A 21,527-nucleotide genomic window follows, 5' to 3' on the forward strand; every position below is an offset into this window, starting at 1 on the left:
CAGTCATATTGCTCGTTGAGCTCTTGGAGCAACAGGACGAGCTGCAGCTTTGATATAAATGGATTTCTCTGCGCCCGTCTGGCCGTGAGGCACCATTTAAAGGGGAGAATAAACAAGGGGTCTTACTGGGCATCTTGAGCCTGTTATAATACTGTCACCCCTCGAAGCTTTCTGCAGCAGTGACACTTCTCTACCGGGATCAAAAGAGTGGAAGAAGTAAAGAAGGTAAATAAGAGACAGGAGGGTTACTGCTGGTCAATGATGCTGTAGCAGGGCTCACTTCCAGTAATGTAAATGCCTGGTCTGGGCTGTTGTGGTGGATGTTTTTCACATCACTTCTCTGGCCTAAAGTACTCACCCAACAGGATGATAAATGTGGAATGTTAGGGGTTAGGAATTGTGAAGGCTTTTCACTCATTAGTATGGAGCAAGACCATGGGAGATGTAAATTGAGCTCTAATATTTTTTTAAGTCAATCAGTTAATAATGTTGTTGTAAATGGGGGAAAAAGAACCCTCCTGGTGAATTTCATTAGTTGACTGTTTTCCTCCAATGAGAGGACTAAATAAGGACTGTGTCATTGGCTTCCGAGGCTGAAACGTTTGCGGACCCAGCTGGTCACTCACAAGGGAGAGAATTAAAGGCTAAAAATGGAAGCAATTTTCTTCCAAGATTAGCCTGTGAGGAAACTAAGAAAGATGAGTTTAATGAAGCTTGCACGTCACTAAATTTACCCATTCAGTGGTTTGGCTGTGGATGCTATCTTAATCGTCATTTGGAGTTGAAGTCCTTTAAATTTTGAGTAACATACAGGCTTGCAATTACTTTGCAAAAAGAACAGAAGAAAAGAAGAAGAAACACAACAACATAAGGAAGAAAAAGAGAGAATAACACATTTCTAGCACAGTGCAGAAACGATCCACAGAAAAGACAATACTGTGCTGATAAACACTGCTATATGTTTCTCTACAATTGTCTTTGGACAGACTGAAAGAATGGAGAAAATGTAAACCACTGTGCTGTTGAAGGATTCTCCAATTGTTTACCAAAGAGAGCCATCTACTGGAGAAACACCTATATTAAACTATATTCAAATAAATATACATTTGCATGCTTGTATAAATTGATTGTTGTATTTTCAATTCTAATTCTTCGTAGAAAAAAAACACTATAAGAGCATGAAGCTAATACTTTCTGCAACACCAGAGACAGAACATACAGTGCTTTCAGTCAAGGCTCCATGGTTCTTGTCCCCTAAATCCATAGTCTTTGTTTAGCCATTACTCAGACTCAAACGTTTGGATAAGTAGCTTCATGTTCTTGCGAGTCCATTAACTGGCCCACAATACCCTTGGCTCCTGGTTTTTCTAATAAAATGAAGAATGAAGGATTGGCAGTTTGCAACAGCTGATGTGACAGCAAACAATAGAATGAAGGTCACTGTGATGAAAATGTTTTCTAACACACTTGTAACCTGAAAGTCATACATAGTACACATCATTCAGTCCTATGGCCAATTTCATGTAATTTGTCAGTGCAAGCATCCAAGTCAGCAATCCAATGTACTGCTATATCGCTTTCATCCATATAGTCATTCAACAGATATTTGGCCATTCAATAGCCCTGACATGGATGGAGTCAGAGAGCGTAAGGCCTGTAAAATGTTAAAAATATGACAACACATGGAGTCCTTATGATTCAGACGAAGGCTTCAGTATGATTCAGTGTCTCTCATCACAGGTTTTTTTTTTTGTCTCAATTCAAGTGTGAAGCTTGTGACAAAAAAACAATTCATCACACATACTGTTGCCCCTCTTTTGTTTTCCCTCTGGCTCATTTCCCCAAACGATTTTGGATCTAGTGCCAATGCAGTTGGTGATGTGTTTAGAAAAATAAGCATCTTTTCAAGGTGATGATGACCCTCACAGAAAAAAGGAAGGGAAGCCTCTGAAATCCTATTACCCAGAGATATGTTATTGCCACAGCAGTGCTGGCCCAGCAGCACAGCAACTGTTTCCAACAATTGCTCCCACACTAATTCTAACGCTGTTGGCAGACTTGCCCAGGGTGTGGACATTAAACTCAATTGTCATCTAAAAGTGATTGCATAATGGCTGACAATGCAATTGAGGTAATGTGGTGTTCAGGTATAAATGCCACGATAAGAGGAAACAAAACTTGATTTGCGTGAATCATACAAAAGCAAAAAAAACTTTCATTCCATTTAGACATATAAAGCATGCCCACATTTAGCAAATCCAGAATAATCAAGATAATTAACGGGTAGATGCTTTAAAAATCTTAGTCCCTGCTCAGGGTTGCCGACATAATGGTCTTGGCAAGAGTGAATCCATGTACAACAAAGGAAAATAGCAAATACACCAAACACATGAAAGACGGAACTCTAATGAGAATTATTAGTGATTAAGAATGATTAATAATTAATATATCAGTAATTTCAATACTTTAAGTTAGAATAGATCTGCTAAGTGATGAAAGCAGCTATGAAGGAGGATGACAAAGATACTATTGAATCTCCTTAAGGTGTTGAGGGCAAAATTTCCGAAAGCATCCATGCAACAACCTACTCCTACTATCTTTCCTCCAACATGGGCACAAGGGTTTTCTGTATACAAAAGTGATTCAATGTAAATGGAGCATCCGATTTGGTGCCCCGGTAAAATTATCCTCTTAGAGTGCATGTCTTAATGATTTCTGAGTCACTAAATGTCATAGTGGAGTGGTGTAATACAGTATAAGGCTGGGCAAAATGATTGCAATGACCTGGATCACCTCTAAGCTTAGGTTTTTATTTAAATGTAGTCAATAGATACATATTCAATGTGAATACTACTAGGGGGTGAAGACGGTTGTCACCATAATAAAGATCCACATCTGTGAGAAGGCTTCTGACTTAAAATCCAACAGTGGTTGTCTGTAAATATGCGTCTTCACTTGCAAAACACTACAAACACTTACAAATGCAAAACACTACTTGTTCTTTGTTTAAGTACATTCAGAGCAACTTCAAACTGACTTCAGATTCCTTGTATGTGTACACATACTTGGCAAATAAAGCTAATTCCTACTAGTAATAAATCATTCATTCTATCTAAATTAGGCAATTCAAACTTTCCCATTCTTCTATATTCATGATGTAAGAAAATGATACAATAATTACTTAATAATTAATATATTAAAACTGTAAGTCGCAAGAGGAAAATAAATGACAGTATTATTATGGTATTAAGTCTAGCAGGACACATAATGTAAACTGAAATAAAAAAGGTAAGTAAAACTTCAAAGCCAATCATGAATTATTAATGTATTCATTAATGTATTCATTTAGTCAGCATTTAAAAACAAAATAATGAAAAAGTGTTATCACTGTGGTAAATATATTTTTGAACTGCAACATCTTCTGTATACACAAAATATCACTAAATAAATTCTGATGGTCTGATATAATGTTTAATTGAAATATTAAAAAGCAAAATCATATTAATACCTAATACCTCTGCAATGATTAAAAACCTCAAAACGTGTTCCAGAAATACTGCAGGTTCAGTATTCTCTACTGAAATGCTTGTTGACTTTGGAAACAGTCACATAGACAACTAAACTGGTAAGAACAAACTGCTTCTGTTCCTTCATCCATACAAATTTCATCTTCATCTGACCATCTGAGTCCTGATAGTGGATCAGGAAGTGCTCACCATCATAGTCATAGGAGACGGGGGTCTTCTCCAGCTCCATGGAAACAGGAGAGGCGACACACCAGAAGGGTTTCTTGAATTCATCCAGTAGAGTCAGACTCATGATGCAGCAATTCTGGCAAAAAGTTGACAGATAAACAAATGTCAAGACCTCTTTTCTGCGTGGACAGTCATCATTGTGATTTCAGTGGGGTTCCATTAAGTAAAATATGTATTGTATACTTCTTAAAAATCTTTATCTTCTGTTATGTTGTCAAAAGTCATGATCAAATGAGAGATAACAACCGTATTCTCCTAAGGCTGAAGATAAGAGGGAATGCTTCTAAACTTAACTTTTTAATAGATCTGTGAGCATTACAATAAAACTAGCATGTGGTATCTCTTTTTAATTTGCACTTTTACCACTTTCTTTCTTCCTATAACACATAGTGAAACCGTGTGCAAGTAGCCACCAGCACATGCTGTACCTCCACTGTGCCCTGCAGGGCCTCACACCTCCAGGGAAGGGTAATGCTGCCAGATAGAGGTGTGTGCCTCGATAAGATTGTCCTGCTAATGGCAGTCAGCTGGATTAGGCCGTCAGAGATCTGAGCTGGTCAAAGACAACAACACACAGCAAGTAAGTCTTTACACTATAATAATTAGCACTTTATTGTTAGGTCAATTGATTTGTTAAAAGTCCCATATTATGCTAATTTTCAGTTTCATAATTGTATTTTGGGTTTCTACTAGAACACGTTTACATGCTTTAATGTTAAAAAAACTCATACTGTCTGTGTAAATATACCTGTATTAAAACTCTGTCTGAGACGCTCTGTTTTATCACCTGTCTCTTAAAGCCCCTCTCCCGAAAAAGCCCGGACTGCTCTGATTGGTCGTGTGTTTCCGGGTCTTCCACATCTGTACTCTATGCCTCTGCACCGTCATTGCAGCCAGGGAATGAGTGTAATGGCACTATAGCAGCACTATCTACCTAATATGTACTAAAGTTGTGACATCACAACCATACAAAAGTCCTGACGGCTCGTTTAAAGACATCCTTGCTTAATATTGGCTGTGTGCCTTTCTCTGTGGATTGAGTGTTTTGGTATTTTTACAGTATTTATATAGCACCTCGACCTGCTTTATAATAAAAAAGACATGGAAATTTCACTTTTTACAATATGGGACCTTTAAGGCTAAAGATACTTCAAAGTAAAAAGTTTTGTCATTTCAAAAACATGGTAATCACATGAGATGATGTTACCTTGATTTCAATCTATGAGCAATAAAATAATCTTCAAATACAAGTAATTTCTTGGTGAACATAGCTAATAATATTTTTTTAACATGTCAAACATGCCACATGCCCGTACTATACAGGGTAGCACACTATTTAGTAGGGGTGCACGATTCAGAAAATGTCACGATTCGATATTGATTTTTAGGCTCACGATTCGATTCAAAATCGATTTTCGATTAAAAAAACAATTCACAGTATGTAAATGTAGTTACTTTTCCCATGTATATATATATGTATGTATGTATGTATGTATATATATATATATATATATATATATATATATATATATATATATATATATATACACACTGTCTCTAAAAGTTACAGTACATGTGAATAACACCTCTTATTAAAAAGACTAGAGTTTTTAAATGACCCTCACAATACAGTAGACATACAGTAACTTAATGAATATGAGCATGAATAATTTACTTCTCTGGCAGAAGAGCTTGGAAAAGCTTTGGGACATGATATTGCATACAGTGCCGTGGAGAACAATGTGTAGTTGGTAACCATGGAGACCGTATTCAGGGTCTATGTCATCGAAAGGGGGTTTGATGATTGGCATCACATAGGGGCTGGAGGAAGAAAAGAAAAAAAGGTAGATGAAACTAAAACTGTTAGTGAGTGAAGAGAACAGTCAAGAGGGGTGTTACTTCTGTGAATTGTAACCGTGATGTGCTACAACATTGTATTCCCACCTGAAACCAGGAGAGGGGGCTATGTCCACACTATACTCAAGTCCAACACAATAGGTATGGCAGTATCAAGAATCCTGTGTAGTCCTGCTGATACGTTGTCTATCCTCTCAGATGGTCAGTGAATCACCTTCAAGACTATACAGCAATTCTAGTACTAAATATCACATAACTTTGATTTGTTTATTTTTTAGATGCATGGAAAATGTTAACACTGGATGGTTTGGCCCAACAATGTTCCTAACATTTGTGGCTTGTGGACCTATAAAATAATGGCTACTTGGGACCAATCTACACAGGGATTTAAGAGGCCTAAGGTTGACAGTATACAGTATATGACAAGAAAGACAGCAAAATCTGAAAGAATGTAGACATTTTTGTTTAACATTTTAATCAGTTATTCCTCATTTTTTGTATTCTTTTTAGTAGCCCTAAACCCTGTATTGGCTTACACTGATCTAGCCCATTGGTTTTTAATGACTCAATTAAACTCGAACTAAACACTACAAAAGCAAATTCTAAAATGTATTACCCTAAAATGAATTACCCTCTCTCTGTTTAAAGCTCTGCTAATGATTAAATTGAACTGTTTGCAATACAAAAAAATAACTGGTGTAACTGGTCCTGACGCGTATAAAAATGTGGTACAGTTACATTATCCACTGTGATGATGCTATACAGGTGCCAGTGATGCTGACGCTTCAAGTCTCACCCTGCTGTGCATCGTAGATGGGTCCCATCAGGGGCATCAAATGAATGGCATCCTTTGAATCTGAGCCCTAACCATCTGATGGTGATACACTGCATGCCATGTAAACATGTGACTAAAAAGACTGTTCCTGTTCAAGTGCAGCCTACCAAACAGCAGATCCCAGGATGCTTCTTTCCACCAGCCTGTGGAAGTGGAGGGTGAACATGACAAAGGCAACAGAGCACCGGTCCTGCAAAGAGAGCCATCACTTAAATTCTCACCATTTTAAGTTAAAAGGTGTATTTTTTCAGCTACTACAAACAAATAAATAATACATTTAAAAAAAAAAATAGCAGGCAAAGTAATTACCTTCCAGACTCCGATGATGATACCAGGTTGTAGCAGTTTCAGTTCAACCAGTTTGTCCTGGCCAATGACCTGCGCGCTTTTAGTTAGATCCTGCACGTCTAACTTCGCCATGAGGGACCTAAAGCCAGGTCTGACAGAGCAAGCAAAAAAACAGTAGGTTTCACTGAGAGAAAAGAGGAAACAGAGAGTGTAGAGATGCTGTCTTACGCCTTCAAGCCGGGGCAGTCGAGGGCTACCCTCCTCACACCGTGGAGTTGAAGGGTGGAAATCTGCCGGTAGTTGGGCAAGCAGCCTCCTCCGCTCCAGCACAGTGTCACAGAAGTCTCGCAGAACTCAGACCAGCTTGGCTCATATGTGCCCTTATGCCCGGACTTATCAGAGACGGTCAGCTCCCAGGTGACGTTGATGCTTCTAGAATAAGATAACACAATGCAGAATTAGAGCAAAGAGATGTGACAGATATTCTGCAATAAAAGCATGTACAGTTGTTTATATGCAGTGTAGTATTTGTAGTTGGAGAAACTAATTGAAAACAGAAATGAACAGGCGTCTTACTTTGTAAAGTGGGAAATAACTCACTTTACATTCCCTAGTAGACACATGAAGACACCAGTGAATTGCAATTGCTGAGCAAAAATCAATCTTCACAAATGTATTTGAAGTCAACACAATGCAAATAATTGGGCAGTATTGAGTCTTGCTCTTTAAATTAGGCAAACTAGGAGTTTAATGGTGATAAGGTTTCTTTTGATAGCAGTGGGAGTAGCATGACTCTAGTTAAGCTGTTTTTACTAATGAAATGATATGCGACAAATGAAATTAAACCACAGCTGTTGTGATAAATCTCTTGATCCAATTCTGTCTAAACTGTGATTCAGATCTGCCCCTACTGGGATGCAGCCGGTGTCTCGCTGAGGCACCATCCAATATCAATTAAGTGGAGGAACAAAGCTAAAAACTGGAGCAGCCCAGGGGCCCCCAGATGACCCAGGGGATTTTGCTTAGCATTGTCTGTGTGTGTGTGATGTCTTGTGAAATGATTATTACCAAGGTAAATCGCATGCTCCTCAGTGTCTCTAACAGACAAAACTCCCCACAGGGAATAGTCTGAGATGATGGGAGGCAGGAGGAAGGGGAAAATGTGTGCGGATAAATGTGTGGCTGTGTGTTGTGGATGGGAAGTTGGGGGGGCTAAGTAATTTATTTCAACAATTCAGACAGCCTCTGCAAAGAACACAATTATTTCTACTTCCCCTCTGTACCACAGCGACTGCCGCAGAACTCGAAATTGAGTGCTGCACAGCCTCTAATCAGAGGTTATAAAAACACAGCAGAAACCGCGGTGGAGGCGATGAGGGAGCTTTCCCCTGTGTGCTGGCATCCCCCTGAGCAGGCATCTCGCTCAGACAGAGACCTCCTTTCTCACCTTTAATAAGAAAGTGTCATTATGTGCGATATGAAAAACAAACCACACTTTGTTTTTGATAGCCAGCGGCTTGAACTGTCCTCTGATCTCTACCCTTGAACTTTCTTGACAGCGAGGGTAGATCTCCAAAGTTTTACTGTTTGCAAACCACAAACAGGGCAGGGGTTCCCATAATGCCTCACAGAGCTGCTTTCAATTGTGATAGCAGCTGGACATTAGAGATGTTCTGATACCGATACCGGTATCGGTATCGGCTCCGATACTTCCTAAAACGCTGGTAACGGTATCGGGAAGTACTGGAGTTTATGCACCGATCCTATACCACGTAATAAAGCCCTAAAGAAAATCTACATTAAAGTAGTTTATTTATGTTCTTTTTCCGTTATAACTGACTGTCAAACTGGATAATAAAAGAAAGTTCTGGGGCGTTCATTGCTTGTGTTTGTTCATGTTTCAAATAAAGAGTTTAACATGAGCCAGACCGACAACAAAGATAGAAATCATATCACATCCATACAGGGATAGTAGTATACAGTTGTTAAAACATAATAAAATATATGACACACTGGTATCGGATCGGTACTCGGTATCGGCCGATACGCAAGTTCAGGGTATCAGAATCGGTATCGGGAAGCAAAACATGGTATCGGACCATCTCTACTGGACATACCACACAGATGGTAGATTATGGCATTGGTATACAAAGTATGATGCACACTCCTCCTTTTAGCTGAAATAAAGTAAAGCAGCAAACTGCAAAATATGAAACTAATTGACACAAGGATTCCTAGAGAAATACTGAGATCTTTTTCTCACCTCAGTAGTTTAGGGATTGAAATGCTTGAAAATACATGGTAAAAAAAAAAACAATTAGCTTAACTCACAAATAACACTGCCATGCCACGCTACCCAAGTGTCTGGTAAGTGAAATCAAGTGCCTGGTACATTTAGCAAATCATACACCTCAGGTACTTTATCTAAGTGGTTTTTCAAAAGCAGTTTTTGCCTCTCTCTGTCTCTTACCTGAGGACATTCTCTGTTTGATTGGGCAGTCCAGTATAGCGGCTGATGAGTCCAAGACGTCTTAAACCATAGTCCATGTCACATTTGGCTACAGTCTTGAAGTGCAGCCACTTCCAGTCGCCCGCATCCCGATCATGCACCGCCACTGTGGCTATCTTCAGCAGCATCTCGTCCCGCATCTCATCTATGCGCTTAGGTTTCCGCCTTTTATTCTTGCCCATCTCTGCTATGTATATCTTGTTCCACAGAGCACTACATTGATGGTATAGAAAGGTGAGATGTTAATAGACAAATTCAATTATGTGAAATAAGTGTGATATGCTAATTTGTTACAGGTCTGCTATTCTTTTCGCACATGTTCTTGAATGCATATACTGTATATTCTTCTGTTATTTGTGTGTTGGTTGAGAAAAATGATGCACTCTGATAAAGGTTTCATTTCCTGTTAGAGTGCTACTCATAGGTGGAAGGTCTCACTAAAGGTATAGTTTAGGTTTCATGGAAGGTAATATATGATTTTATAAGCCATAAAAGCAAAAATTCACAGCACAAATTACAACCTGTCAGGACTGACCCTTGAACATTAGTTTCTGTTCTAAGTATCATTACTCCTGCTAGTTTTAGAGAATCACTACTAGTTTTGGTACTGCCAATAGCAAACATTACAGCATTTTGGAGTGAAACAAGGTTAGGTGTCACTAGGGGTGACCCCGAATAGTCAAATATTCAATGCTTTGAGTGAAAGAGCCTGATTCAACTGCAAATCTCACTGTCAAATCTTCGCAAAGCCGTTCTGAAATGAGGATCATGCCATTTTGGCTATATGGGGGTGCTCAATGTCTGATTTTACATAGAACTACCTGTTTTCTCCCAATTAAGTTAATATACAGCATATAATGACATATAATAACATATAATGCTGTAAATAAAAATTTGATAAGAAAGAAACTTTTAAACAAATCTTTTTAAAGTGCGTAAAAAATAAATCCAACCGCTCCATGAAAGATTTAAGTTTCACTTTTCATGATCCGTGACCGATGGAGGAGCATCTTGGCGGCAGGGATTTAAAGGCCCAGTGTGTAACATGTTTAGTTGTTCATTATCAAAATCTGTGTTGCCTGTTCACGAATATTTACCACCACCATAAATTCCAAAATACCTTTTGGCTCGAAATTTTACATTTGCATTCGCATGAACTGGGGTAGACGCTCCATATTCATGCGCCATCTTGAAATACGTTAGCCAGTAAAGGACATACAGGACATACTGCTCCGCCTTTCGCATTTTCGCTGTCACATGATAAACTCACAGGTGCTGCTAATGCTGCTAATGGGTATCGTCGCTTCCCGGCCCCGGCAAGTTTGAAGAAGGAAACATGGAGGACCACACGTATTCAAAATCATAATTTCAGGAACAGGAGTCTTCTTCTTCACCCAGAAAAAGAAAAAGGATATTGAAAAGAGCAAGAGACCGGCTTTTTGAAGCGTGAAGGCTACCGTAGCTGTAATACGTACTGTGAACTGCGTGGCGCGAGAAAGTTGATTGCGATATATGATCTGAACGCTAGATGGGAGAAATTCCTACACGTTGGACCTTTAAATCTTTAACTGAAAATGTCTGGGAAAAGAAAATCTAACGTGTAGTTGCATTTTGAAAAGGTGAAAGCTGATCCCAAAAAAGTAAAATAAGTTGTGTTGTCCAAAAAAAACCTGCGTGAATGAGTCTCTCACATAATAGCTTAACGCTGAGAATACAGAGCTGAAAGTGCTTGTTAACATTCATAATTGTAGTGGATGAACATATTATTGTAACACTGATCGCTGGAATGACCACTGTGCCATTGTGCCACGGCCAAATACATGGGCACAGCCGTGATCCAGTGCGCCGCCTACAGCATGATCCGTCCGTCCCAATGATCGCCAGACACAGCACACTAGACAAGCAAGCCACGGCATTATATGTCGGGTGAAGTAGAAGCAACGTTTGCGATTGTGGCAGAAAAACATTATGACAAGAGGATTGTAAAAGAAGTAGAGAGCGCGTGCATCAGAAATGTTTGACTTTTAATCACAAATGTCAAACATTCACTGGTTTCAGCTCTAAAGGGAATATTTTAGTTATTTAAGTCTTCTGTGATAGCAAACTGAGTATTTTTGGGGTCACCTTGGGCTCTGGGAAACTGTGCTGAAATATTTTAGAGCAAGCAATTAATTGGGTAAATGATCGTCAGAGTAACGTAGAGAGTGAAGATATTTCACTTGCTTTTTCGCTAACAAGAAGGGTGCAGTGTTCAGAAATGCCCTGACTTGTAAGCTGTCTTTTACTTACTGTTGGATTAGATTCCTAACATTCTTATGTATTTATTGTACTGCAGTATTTTCCCTTGGTTTGTGGAAGACTTAGGTGCGCATATTTGGCGGGGGGGTTTAGGGGTCCTCCCTCAAGAAAATGTGATGTTTTTCAATAAAAGAAATATACAATTTCACGTAAATTTGGACTGTTATTATCACCATATCTGTGTCTAAAACGTTGGAAAAGATAGAGCAGATAATAGATAAAAAACACTCAAAAAGCTTAAAGACAAAACTTGTTAAAAATTCCAACTACAATCATTAGATCTGCAAAAAGTCTTTCAGTTTGTTTGATGCTTTTTTCAACGTTTTTGGCACTTTTTTGCGGCCAAAACCGGCTTGGGTGCTGCACCTAAGACTTATAATGGTAGGGAAAACCCTGGTACTGTGTATGTTGCATTAACAATACTTACTTATTATTAGCAAGCTGATTGAAGAGCTTATTGACGTGGCTGATGCTGAAAAGAGCGGAGGCATCCAGGTATGACAGAATCTTGAACAGGATCTCAGATGGCAGTCTACGGAGGAAAAAAAAGGTAATTAGACATCCCTACAAGGAAGTGACACCAGTGTTTTAATACCACCTTTTGTTCAGCATGCGGTTCTTTAGAGGCACTAGTGTATGAGACAAATGTGCTCTCGACAGGCTACTTGGCAATCATACATTTCTGGCAACAAAATGGAATGACCCGTGTTGGTGCTCTGATTCAGTAGATTTGGTATAAAATAAACAACATTAACTTCAGGATTCAGGTTTTTGTAAAATGCTCTTACAAAATTTTAATATGAAAATATGCCTAACTCAAAAAAACAACAGAAGAGGGTGTTACATTCTTAAAAGACACCCAGTACATCCACCACATCTGCTCAGATACAAGTGTGGCATCAGAAAAAGATGTGAAGAAGTGATGAATTATAGTGTGAGTGAGATCCATTCTCAAGTCACCAATGTTAGATATTTTATCTTTCTTGGTATGAGTATGTTTGGGTATTGAAAAATGCTGAAAAAAAGTTGTGGAAAGATGTTCTCCTTATGATCTGTTTTTTAAAAATATTGATCTGGTATGTCTGGTTGCACCTGTCCTGGTTAATGATGCCAATGCCATCCAATTTTAATCTCTTGAGTAAGTTATATATCTGTGTTCAAATTACCTGCCTGGTCAATCACTGACATTTCACTGCATATCAAGCAGCAATCAGATAAAACAACTTCTGGAATGAGACACCAAATAAATAAATCCGATTCAAATCACCCAAATAGTTAACCTCTCATTGATATTTTGAGCCAACATATACAGAGATAATGATTAGAGTAATTTTTGGAAAAGATGGCCAGTAGAGTTGATGACAAGCAACACAAGTCATAAGTTACAGTAGCCTATATCCACAATCCAAAATTGGTAGTAAATATTGTATTTTTATACTGTCTGTATGTTTTATAATATCCACATTATTCATGCTGAATGAACTAAAACTCTAACGAGTAGTCCATTAGGCCTCATCGATTAGGGGATCAACATAAAATGAATCAGTTTTGATCATTTACTATAAGTTTAATTCAAATAATGCAACAATATAAAACAATCTCTGTTCCAGCTTCTCAAATGTGAGGATTTGCTTTTTTGTTTTACTGTGACAGGCATCTTTCACTTTTTCCTGACGTTTTGTAGAATGAATTGTAAATGATTAACTAAAAAAGAAACTACTACTTTTTTAGTGGCTGCCTTCATCTCAACAAGGCTATATTTACAATAATGTGCCATTTTATTTTTTTCAGGGTAAGTCAGTCAAGTGTTTGCATTGCTTTAGATGAAATGTTCCAAGCAAACTGTGACCAATTGCAAAAAGGAAAGATTCATCTGTGCACAGAGGTCTTTCAAAAATAATATAGCCTATATAAAATAACTATTACTTTCGGTGTAAAACAGTAACCTTGCTAAATATGAACATGTCCCTGCTTTAACTGCATTACACCCTTGTTGTTTGACACAATCACAAAGAGAGTTAGTGAGGAATTGTATGCTAACGTTACTGTCTGACCTGTGTTTTCATTTAGCCTACTGCCTAACGTTACATTTAACGGGGAAAGAATAATTAATAATGAATTAATTTTGAACATGTATAGGGTCTTCCACCTGTATTGATTTTTGCTGTGCTTGTATTGTGTGTTGCTTTAAACACGGTCTATAAATCATTTTACAATACAGAGCAATAAGCCTTGAATAGCTAGTTGCCACAGGTTCTGAACACTGCCTGGCTGAAGTGTTGAATGTCACGCAGGTGAAAATATGAGCATGCTCTGATAGATTACCTTTCCATAAAGTTCAGAGTGGACGCTGGAGATGATTTGTCAGCTCTTTTGAACGTCCTCACTGCCCGCACTCTGGAAGTAACTGCTTTTGGTGCCGCCATTTGTTTTACTGGTCTTGACCCCTTTGAGTCAGAAACGAGATCATTTCTATAGGTAACGTTAGTTGAGGCCATGTTGCCATTTGTTTAAAGCGCTTGCCACGCGCGGAGTATGACGTTATGATGCTAAATGAACAACCGTTATTATGTAAACTCCGTAAGTTAGTTTAAAAGTCTCTTCTCCTTTTTGTAGCCACTTCTATGTCAAATAATAACTGTGATAGCGATATATTTCTAAACTGTCGGTCCGCGTCCAGTCGCCATGGTGACGTCCGGTCAATCTCCTTCCACGTGCAGATACAAATTTTCCGGTGGAAGTGGCGATATCTGCCTTCAAAATAAAAGCGGATAAACTGTTAATTTGAGTTTGACGGACTATGGTAATATGCACAGGCTGTGATTTGAATTAATTTTTTTTTTTTTTTTAAATAAGAAGAAAAAAAGATTTCATTCAAATAATGTTGGGCATTGTTTGTCGATTGTCATTCAATATCTAGGTCTGATGTCTGCAGGATTGCTGTGGTTTGAAAGATTTTGAACCAAATAAGAGGGACTCACAAGACTCTAAACAAATTGGTCAAACTCAGGGGCGTAGCACAAAATGCGGGGCCCTGTAGAGGCATTTTCTATGGGCCCCCCCTCCCCGCATCTACAGCTATTTATTCTAGCATCTTTTTGGGCCCTCCTCACATGTGGGCCCTGGGTACTCAGTCCCCTTTCCCCCCCCAGTCCGACTCCCCTGGTCAAACTCGAACCTGAGTGAATTTCAGTTTCTAGTATGTGTCAATATCATAAAGCACTGGCTCCTACATTTTCCTTGATGCAACTTTATTTAGACCATCCCTGCCTTGTAAACACCCACACCTTTAAAATGTCTCACCCCCAATTCATAATGCAGGCTTTCTGTTTTAAATTTGTAGCCTCATAGCCTAAGGTGAGATATCTTTTTTGACTAAATCAAAGTTATTTTCTCTGACTTGACAAAATTCCTCCAGAGCCACAGAAGACATTTACAGTTTTAACAGGCTGAATATTAACAAAAACGACATTAAGGTGCATAGAAAGGTGAAACTACACATGCAACACTGCACAATATGTAACCTATTGAATGTAATTATACACACACAGTGGTGGAAGAAGAATTCAAATACATTAAAATTAAAACCTCAATGTAAAAATACTCCATTAGGCTACACGTCCTGCATTCAAAATTCAAGACCCTGGATTTGGACAACCCTTTCGGTATTTCGCTATGAGTCATGTATGCCACAGTACACACAAATGCATATAAAGACACATAAAACATTTTTATCTGTTTTATCTACAAGCTTTTTTGATAGTTTCAGCCTGAATTGAAAAAGCTAACCAGGGACTGGAGCTGCAAACCATCTCCAGCTAGAAACCTGCTGCATTTCTTTGTCCTAACAATGTTTGCCCTTTGCCCTTATGTTTTTTGGCAGCATAGATAAGTAGTTGTGTCACAATGCATTCTGGTAAATAAAGATATCAAAATATGAATAAAAAATGATTCAATGATTGTCATCATCATCCTGTTGCAACAGAACAGTGTAACGCCTGATTTCCAAAATACTCACCAAAAGAGATAGGCCTACTTTTGATTATTTTTAAGGAGACATCATGCTCATTTTCGGGTTTCTACTAGAACACGTTTACATGCTTTAATGTTCAAAAGACGTTATTTTCCTCATACTCTCTGTCTGAATATACCTGTATTCACCCTCTGTCTGAAATGCTCCATTTTAGCACCTGTCTCTCAAGCCATAGGTGGAGATACTCAGATGGGGGGGCAGTATATTCCAAACAGCCTACATGTGTTTATAGGAAGGGGAGCAAAAATCTGAATGGCTTGTTTTTGTTATTTAATCTAGACAGCCCACAACAAACTGATTGAGTTATCTTATTTCAGAGTTTGTGGGTTCGCAGGCACTCCAGATACCCAAATGTATGTGCATACACACTGAAAAAGTGATTTTTTCATTATATGTTCCCTTTAACCTAGATAACAAAACTTCAGTTTCACATGATTTGAATACATTGTTGAGTGAGATATATGGACACACATACATTGCATTGACTTACTGTGATTGCCTGCAGACTTAACCATAACCACAATATGCCAAACCCTAAGTATAAGGTTAAGTGAGTATAACCCGCTAAAATTTGATGACCTTGAGGGAACTTTCTTATTGTCCCCAAATGAAACCAATTTTGGTTTATACAATTTGATCACACACACACACACACACACACACACACACACACACACACACACACACACACACGTACGTTACTGTAAGTTCCAGCAGGCACAGTACAGTCTGCCATAACCTCTCTGGGTAAGCAATATAACTCCTCATCAGGGTGTTAGCCCAGCGCTAGCAGGGGAGTAACAGGCAAGATTGATGTTATTTATCTCCTCACACATGCTTAGATAGAGGTCACATCTTACTGATGTAAGACCAGAGAGGCATAAGAAAATTCACTCAGAGGTTTCTTTCAGGGGGGCAGTGAGAGAGAGAAAGCTCTGAACTGAATGAATGCGTCTGACAGACTGACCTCATTTCAGATATGGAGAAGCAGATACATAGCTGCACACAAACAGATGGACAGGCAGGCAGATGGACGGACACATATTTGTTATAAAGTGGGCCTTTTAAACTTTATGAAGCATATGGTGGCATGAGCACTCAGGGTGGACCTTTTAGGATGTTAATGCATAATATTCGTAACAGAAGTATTAATAGGACCAACTGTAATAGGTGGACTCTTCATTTTGACAGCGAGATCACTAACAAATGGTTTAATTTCTGTTAAGCAATACCAAATCTAAATCATTAGATGAATTATGTTAATACAAATACTGTAGTTTGTCCAAAAACAACAAAAACAGACTGAAGTCCTTTTCTTTGCAAAAGCAGATGGCTCGCTTTAAGACCCATCCCATAATCGACCTCCCTGTTCCTGGAAGCCAGTAGGCTCTGCTAGCTGTCAGGGAAAATAACCATAACACTGATGTCAGTCTAGCCGATCAGCTTGCCTGATGGAAGTGAAGTCCCTTTTAGGGCAACGGCAGCCCCTGGTACGGCAATACCATGTAGGCCACATCCCTTTCCCTTGCATGTCCCCCGTACTTGACATTTGATGTTTTCTCTAGCTGTGTGTCCTTCTGAAGGCCTGGGGTCAGCTGTGGCTCTTGGATACCTGATGTCACCCTTCTGCATGGTTTGTCAGTTAGCTCTGACAGTGCAATGTTTGTCAAATGGGGCTGAGAAAAGGGGGAAGAATCATGATGATTAAGTCTAAAATAATGTATTCTCTGTGTACTGCAAGTTGTGGATCATTATATGAGGATGTTGCATTTATGGAAGCTTCATATTCTGTATTTGTGTCAACGATTTTAATGCTTATTAATAGTGACATTCTTAAGTAAAAGATTTAATTTTGTCCTCTCAGCCTATCCATTTGCTTGCATGCATTCAAAATACTGCTTTAATAAATTATGTTGAAGGAAATGCAGACTTTTCCTCCCACTATTTACTTGAGCCGATGAAGACAGTCTATATAGTGCCTTCTCTTGCAGATGTGAGTGCCATCATGCATAATGCAGCCAGTTAGCATATCTTCACAAGGGAAAAGACAGCTCATTAAAGGTCTAACTGAGGGTTCGCCACTTATGAAGCCCACTTTCAGACTCTTCAGAGGTGTGGAGCACTGATAGAGCCCCTCTACAGGGCTCTTCAAAGGATGATGACATGTCATGGATTGAAAAGAAAGGCCAAGGGTGGTACAGAGAGGCGCAGGACATTCTCTGTGAAATGGGCTTTTATCAAGTGTCACCTTCTTTCAACTTGCTTATGTGGTGTTTGTTAAATGTGACGTGCATGCAAAATTATTTTCTAATATGAGAGAACACACCAAGCAATAAAACATGCAAGCCAGATACCACACACGTTTGGTATTTTAATCAATTTTATGCTTTGATTTCACTGATAAGCATTCCTGCAGAAGTCAAATCCGCCACTGGATGGCGCACAAGTATCTTTATTGGACTCATACAAACGCTTGTTTAAGTCTCAAATTAGTAACATATACATGCATGCTGAATGTACCATGCAACAGCGAGGTTATCAGCTGCAATCCCCTTCATTCCGGATTAATCAGGGAGAGACATGAGAAACCCACAGCATATAAACAACAGACATTAAGAGCAAGTGATCTCTGTCGTCCCGAGGGGCCCTTGAGCTCACAACATCGAACTGATTATTATGTAAACAAAGCTATTAGTCCACGCATGTGCTCTTAATCGCGGGATACTTCTGAGAAGTCTTTTTGCAGTGGCTACACACACAGAATGGGCGTGAGGTGTCCCTCGAAAGGGAGCCCAGAGACTCTTGCTTTTTCAGCAGCAGCGATCTGAGCGCTCAGTTCACAGTCTGCGAGAGACAGAGAGCATACCAGCGGGATGGATTGCACAGGTAGGTCGTGATTTACCTTTTCTCAACACAAATGGCTGCAAAGTGCTTGTTTCACCATAATTACCAATTAGAACGAGGAGAAAAGATAACTGTAACATAATTTTCCTTGTACATTAATGTGTTACAACGTGTTGTGGCGCACAGTTATAGGAAACAATCCACAATAGCAAAAATAGTTGGTTTGAAAATTTGTATTAATATCTACAACGCGATTTTTAGATTGTGGTATTTATTGACAGCGACTGCCTTTATTTTACGCACGATAGCAATTTTACGCACACAGAATATACTTAAGTTTAATGACTAAACTGAAATTGTTTTCCTACTGCTGTCTGATATGAACATTCTCACTTTGTCTCTTTAATCATCAGGATTTACAACAACAGTTGTCTGAACACTCTCTCAAAATCAACTAAGACGCCGAGGAGGGAGGGGAGTCTCAGCCGGAGTGCGTCTGTGAGTCAGAGGGTGTTTGGTAGAGTAAGGGAGCATCACAGATAGAGGAAGAGAGAGAGGGTAAGAGAAAGGAGTAAGTCTGGACCAGGTGATCGAGTACTAACAAACCTCCAAGGGGCTGCCGGGTTGTATCAGTGTGCACGGGATCAGCGATCCGACCATGGTGCCCGCGCGCTGCCCGGGACCCTGTGCCATACTGGCACTGGTCCTCCTGTTGGGATGCGACGTGGCTTTCTGCCTCGGTCAGAACGACTCGGAGCCCATCGTGCTCGAAGGGAAGTGTCTTGTGGTGTGCGACTCGAACCCTTCTTCGGACGGAGCGGTCACCTCCTCACTTGGCATATCAGTCCGCTCCGCTGGGGCAAAGGTGGCTTTTTCCGCCGTGCGTGGAACCAACCATGAGCCGTCAGATATGAGCAACACGTCTATGACCATCTACTTTGACCAGGTCAGATGTTTACTGAATTTAGCACTTACACAGTACAGCAAAAGTCGATTATTAATCAGATATGGGCCAATATCGTAGCTACATTGCCATTTTCTCTTTTTTTCTCTACAATACCATGAAAAAATATATATATTATATATATACAGAACTTCTTTCAGGTCAGGTTTCATTGTTTTCTTATCCGCTCTGTGTGATCAGAGCCCTATCTATCTATAACCTAAAGAACACAATGTTTTCCTTTGGAAATGGTTAATTTAATGTGCGTAATTGGCGTGATTCAGAATATGCGCTGCCAAAACGAGGGATCATCCATGCAGGATCATTGCGTCTTAGGCCTCGGCCGAAATTACATGTGCATTGTGTTGCTTTTGCTCGGATGTTCCACTAAGTTGTCACGGCTGAGGTCTTTGGACAGCGGCCTGTTATACGCATCAAATTGGGACCCATCCCAAACTGCGAGTGTGCAGCCTTAAACCATTTGGCATACCAGAACCAGAGTATGACTGATAGCCTCTCTGTAGTCACTATGCGTGGCAGAGACGAACAATACATTACTTCAAAATCAGCTGTTGTGTTAAGTGAAGCATGCAGATTGGGGTGTGTGTGTGTATGTGTGTGTGTGTGTGTGTGTGTGGGGGGGGGGGTTAAGCGCTGTCTCATTTTGCGCCCTTCTTGGTCACAGGTTTTAGTGAACATCGGCAACCATTTCGATCTCAAAGCAAGTGTTTTCCAGGCTCCAAGGAGGGGGATATATAGTTTCAGCTTTCACGTGGTGAAGGTCTACAACAGACAAACCATACAGGTGAGCAATTATGAAACACTTGGTCTGTGTTTAGCATTTAATAATGGTATTTCCGTACACCGAGAGAACTGAGCACGGGACTAAACTCTCCCCTCTCCTGCAGGTGAACCTGATGCAGAATGATTATCCGGTTATATCAGCATTCGCCGGTGACCAGGACGTTACGAGAGAGGCCGCAAGCAACGGAGTACTGCTGATGGTTGAACGGGAGGACCGCGTCTCTCTGAAGCTGGAACGGGGCACCTTAATGGGCGGATGGAAATACTCCACCTTCTCAGGCTTTCTAGTCTTTCCTCTATAATCTAATCTGCGATGATCCACGTCGCACGGGACTCTGCTTAGGTTGAGGAACAAAAAGAAAAAAAAGAAGAAAAAAAACATGCCATTTATTTTCAATTTAAATAACTGTCTGCCAAGGAAGCCGACGGAAATCTGTATACCTACACTCGTCCACTATCTAGTCAAATATGAACGTTTCCTTGGAGTTTCATATATTCAAATTCATCAGTCAACTTCACACAATCTGGATGATTAAACGTATTGATCGGCCAGTGGCGTGTGCTTGTCGGGAATGTGGATTTTTTTTTTCTTGCTTGGAAAACAAACTTTGCCAAGAGACAAACGTGTGTACCTGGGCAAAATGGACAAGGGAGAAGATGATGAGTGGAAGAACTGACGTCCTGGACAGGCCGAGTGTGTTATGCTCTATTTTATGTTTGTATAGCCTTAAAGAATATATGGTTTCCGTTCAAGTGAAGTATGTGGAATTATGGACAACCTGAGAAGAAGTGCTCTCACGCCCAAGGCATTTTTTTTGCACGAATGGAAGTTTTTACTTTTACTGTTTTGTGCTGTCAATGGTGTTGCGTTTGGATGCTGAACATATTGAAAATAAGCCAAATGTAGGCCGCTGACGAGTTTATTAAAAGAGAAAAAAGGCGACATATTTCAGCCACCAGAGACGAATTAGAGCCTTTTTATTAAAGAATACTTATATAATTTACAAAGTACATATTCACATTATTGTGTGTTCTACATTTCGGAATCTGCGTAGCTTTGACTGATTTAATGTTCAGTGACGTTGCTCACCAAATGTACATTGTGGAAATAATAGACGAATCCTATGTCCCGCTTAATAAAATATATTGTATTGTATAGGCTAAGCGTATTTATCACTTTTTATTTACATGACTTTGCACTTTAAGACAACAGGGGGACAAAAAGTGTTTTTATTATTATTCGAAGTGAGAGAGTTAGTTTAAACCAAACCAAAGGCCTCAGGAGGAAACAGACCGTATGACCAGCTCGCTTTAGTCGCTGTCCGCGGTGCTGAAATATACAGTTAGACTCCTCATTAAAA

The 21,527-nt window shown here is 39.6% G+C and overlaps 2 protein-coding genes across 2 annotated transcripts; one reads left to right on the forward strand and one right to left on the reverse strand.

Moving 5' to 3' along the window:
• Positions 1-3,367: 3,367 nt before the first annotated feature.
• On the reverse strand, positions 3,368-14,254 carry fbxo15 (F-box protein 15). The gene is made up of 9 exons (XM_031282160.2): positions 13,868-14,254; positions 11,970-12,074; positions 9,206-9,457; positions 6,964-7,167; positions 6,757-6,886; positions 6,555-6,637; positions 5,431-5,576; positions 4,184-4,308; positions 3,368-3,831 (listed from the first exon to the last, which is right to left on the reverse strand). Exons 1-9 carry the CDS (start codon positions 14,038-14,040, stop codon positions 3,565-3,567), a joined length of 1,485 nt encoding a protein of 494 aa, XP_031138020.1. The 5' UTR covers positions 14,041-14,254; the 3' UTR covers positions 3,368-3,564.
• A 3,875-nt stretch (positions 14,255-18,129) lies between these two features.
• cbln2b (cerebellin 2b precursor) lies at positions 18,130-21,324 on the forward strand. Its single transcript, XM_031282162.2, has 4 exons — positions 18,130-18,461; positions 18,833-19,365; positions 20,048-20,167; positions 20,271-21,324. The coding sequence occupies exons 2-4, from the start codon at positions 19,078-19,080 to the stop codon at positions 20,466-20,468; spliced, it is 606 nt and encodes a 201-aa protein (XP_031138022.1). The 5' UTR covers positions 18,130-18,461; positions 18,833-19,077; the 3' UTR covers positions 20,469-21,324.
• Positions 21,325-21,527: the final 203 nt, after the last annotated feature.

The sequence above is a fragment of the Sander lucioperca genome, chromosome 1 (genome assembly GCF_008315115.2).
Source record: "Sander lucioperca isolate FBNREF2018 chromosome 1, SLUC_FBN_1.2, whole genome shotgun sequence".
NCBI lineage: Eukaryota > Metazoa > Chordata > Actinopteri > Perciformes > Percidae > Sander > Sander lucioperca.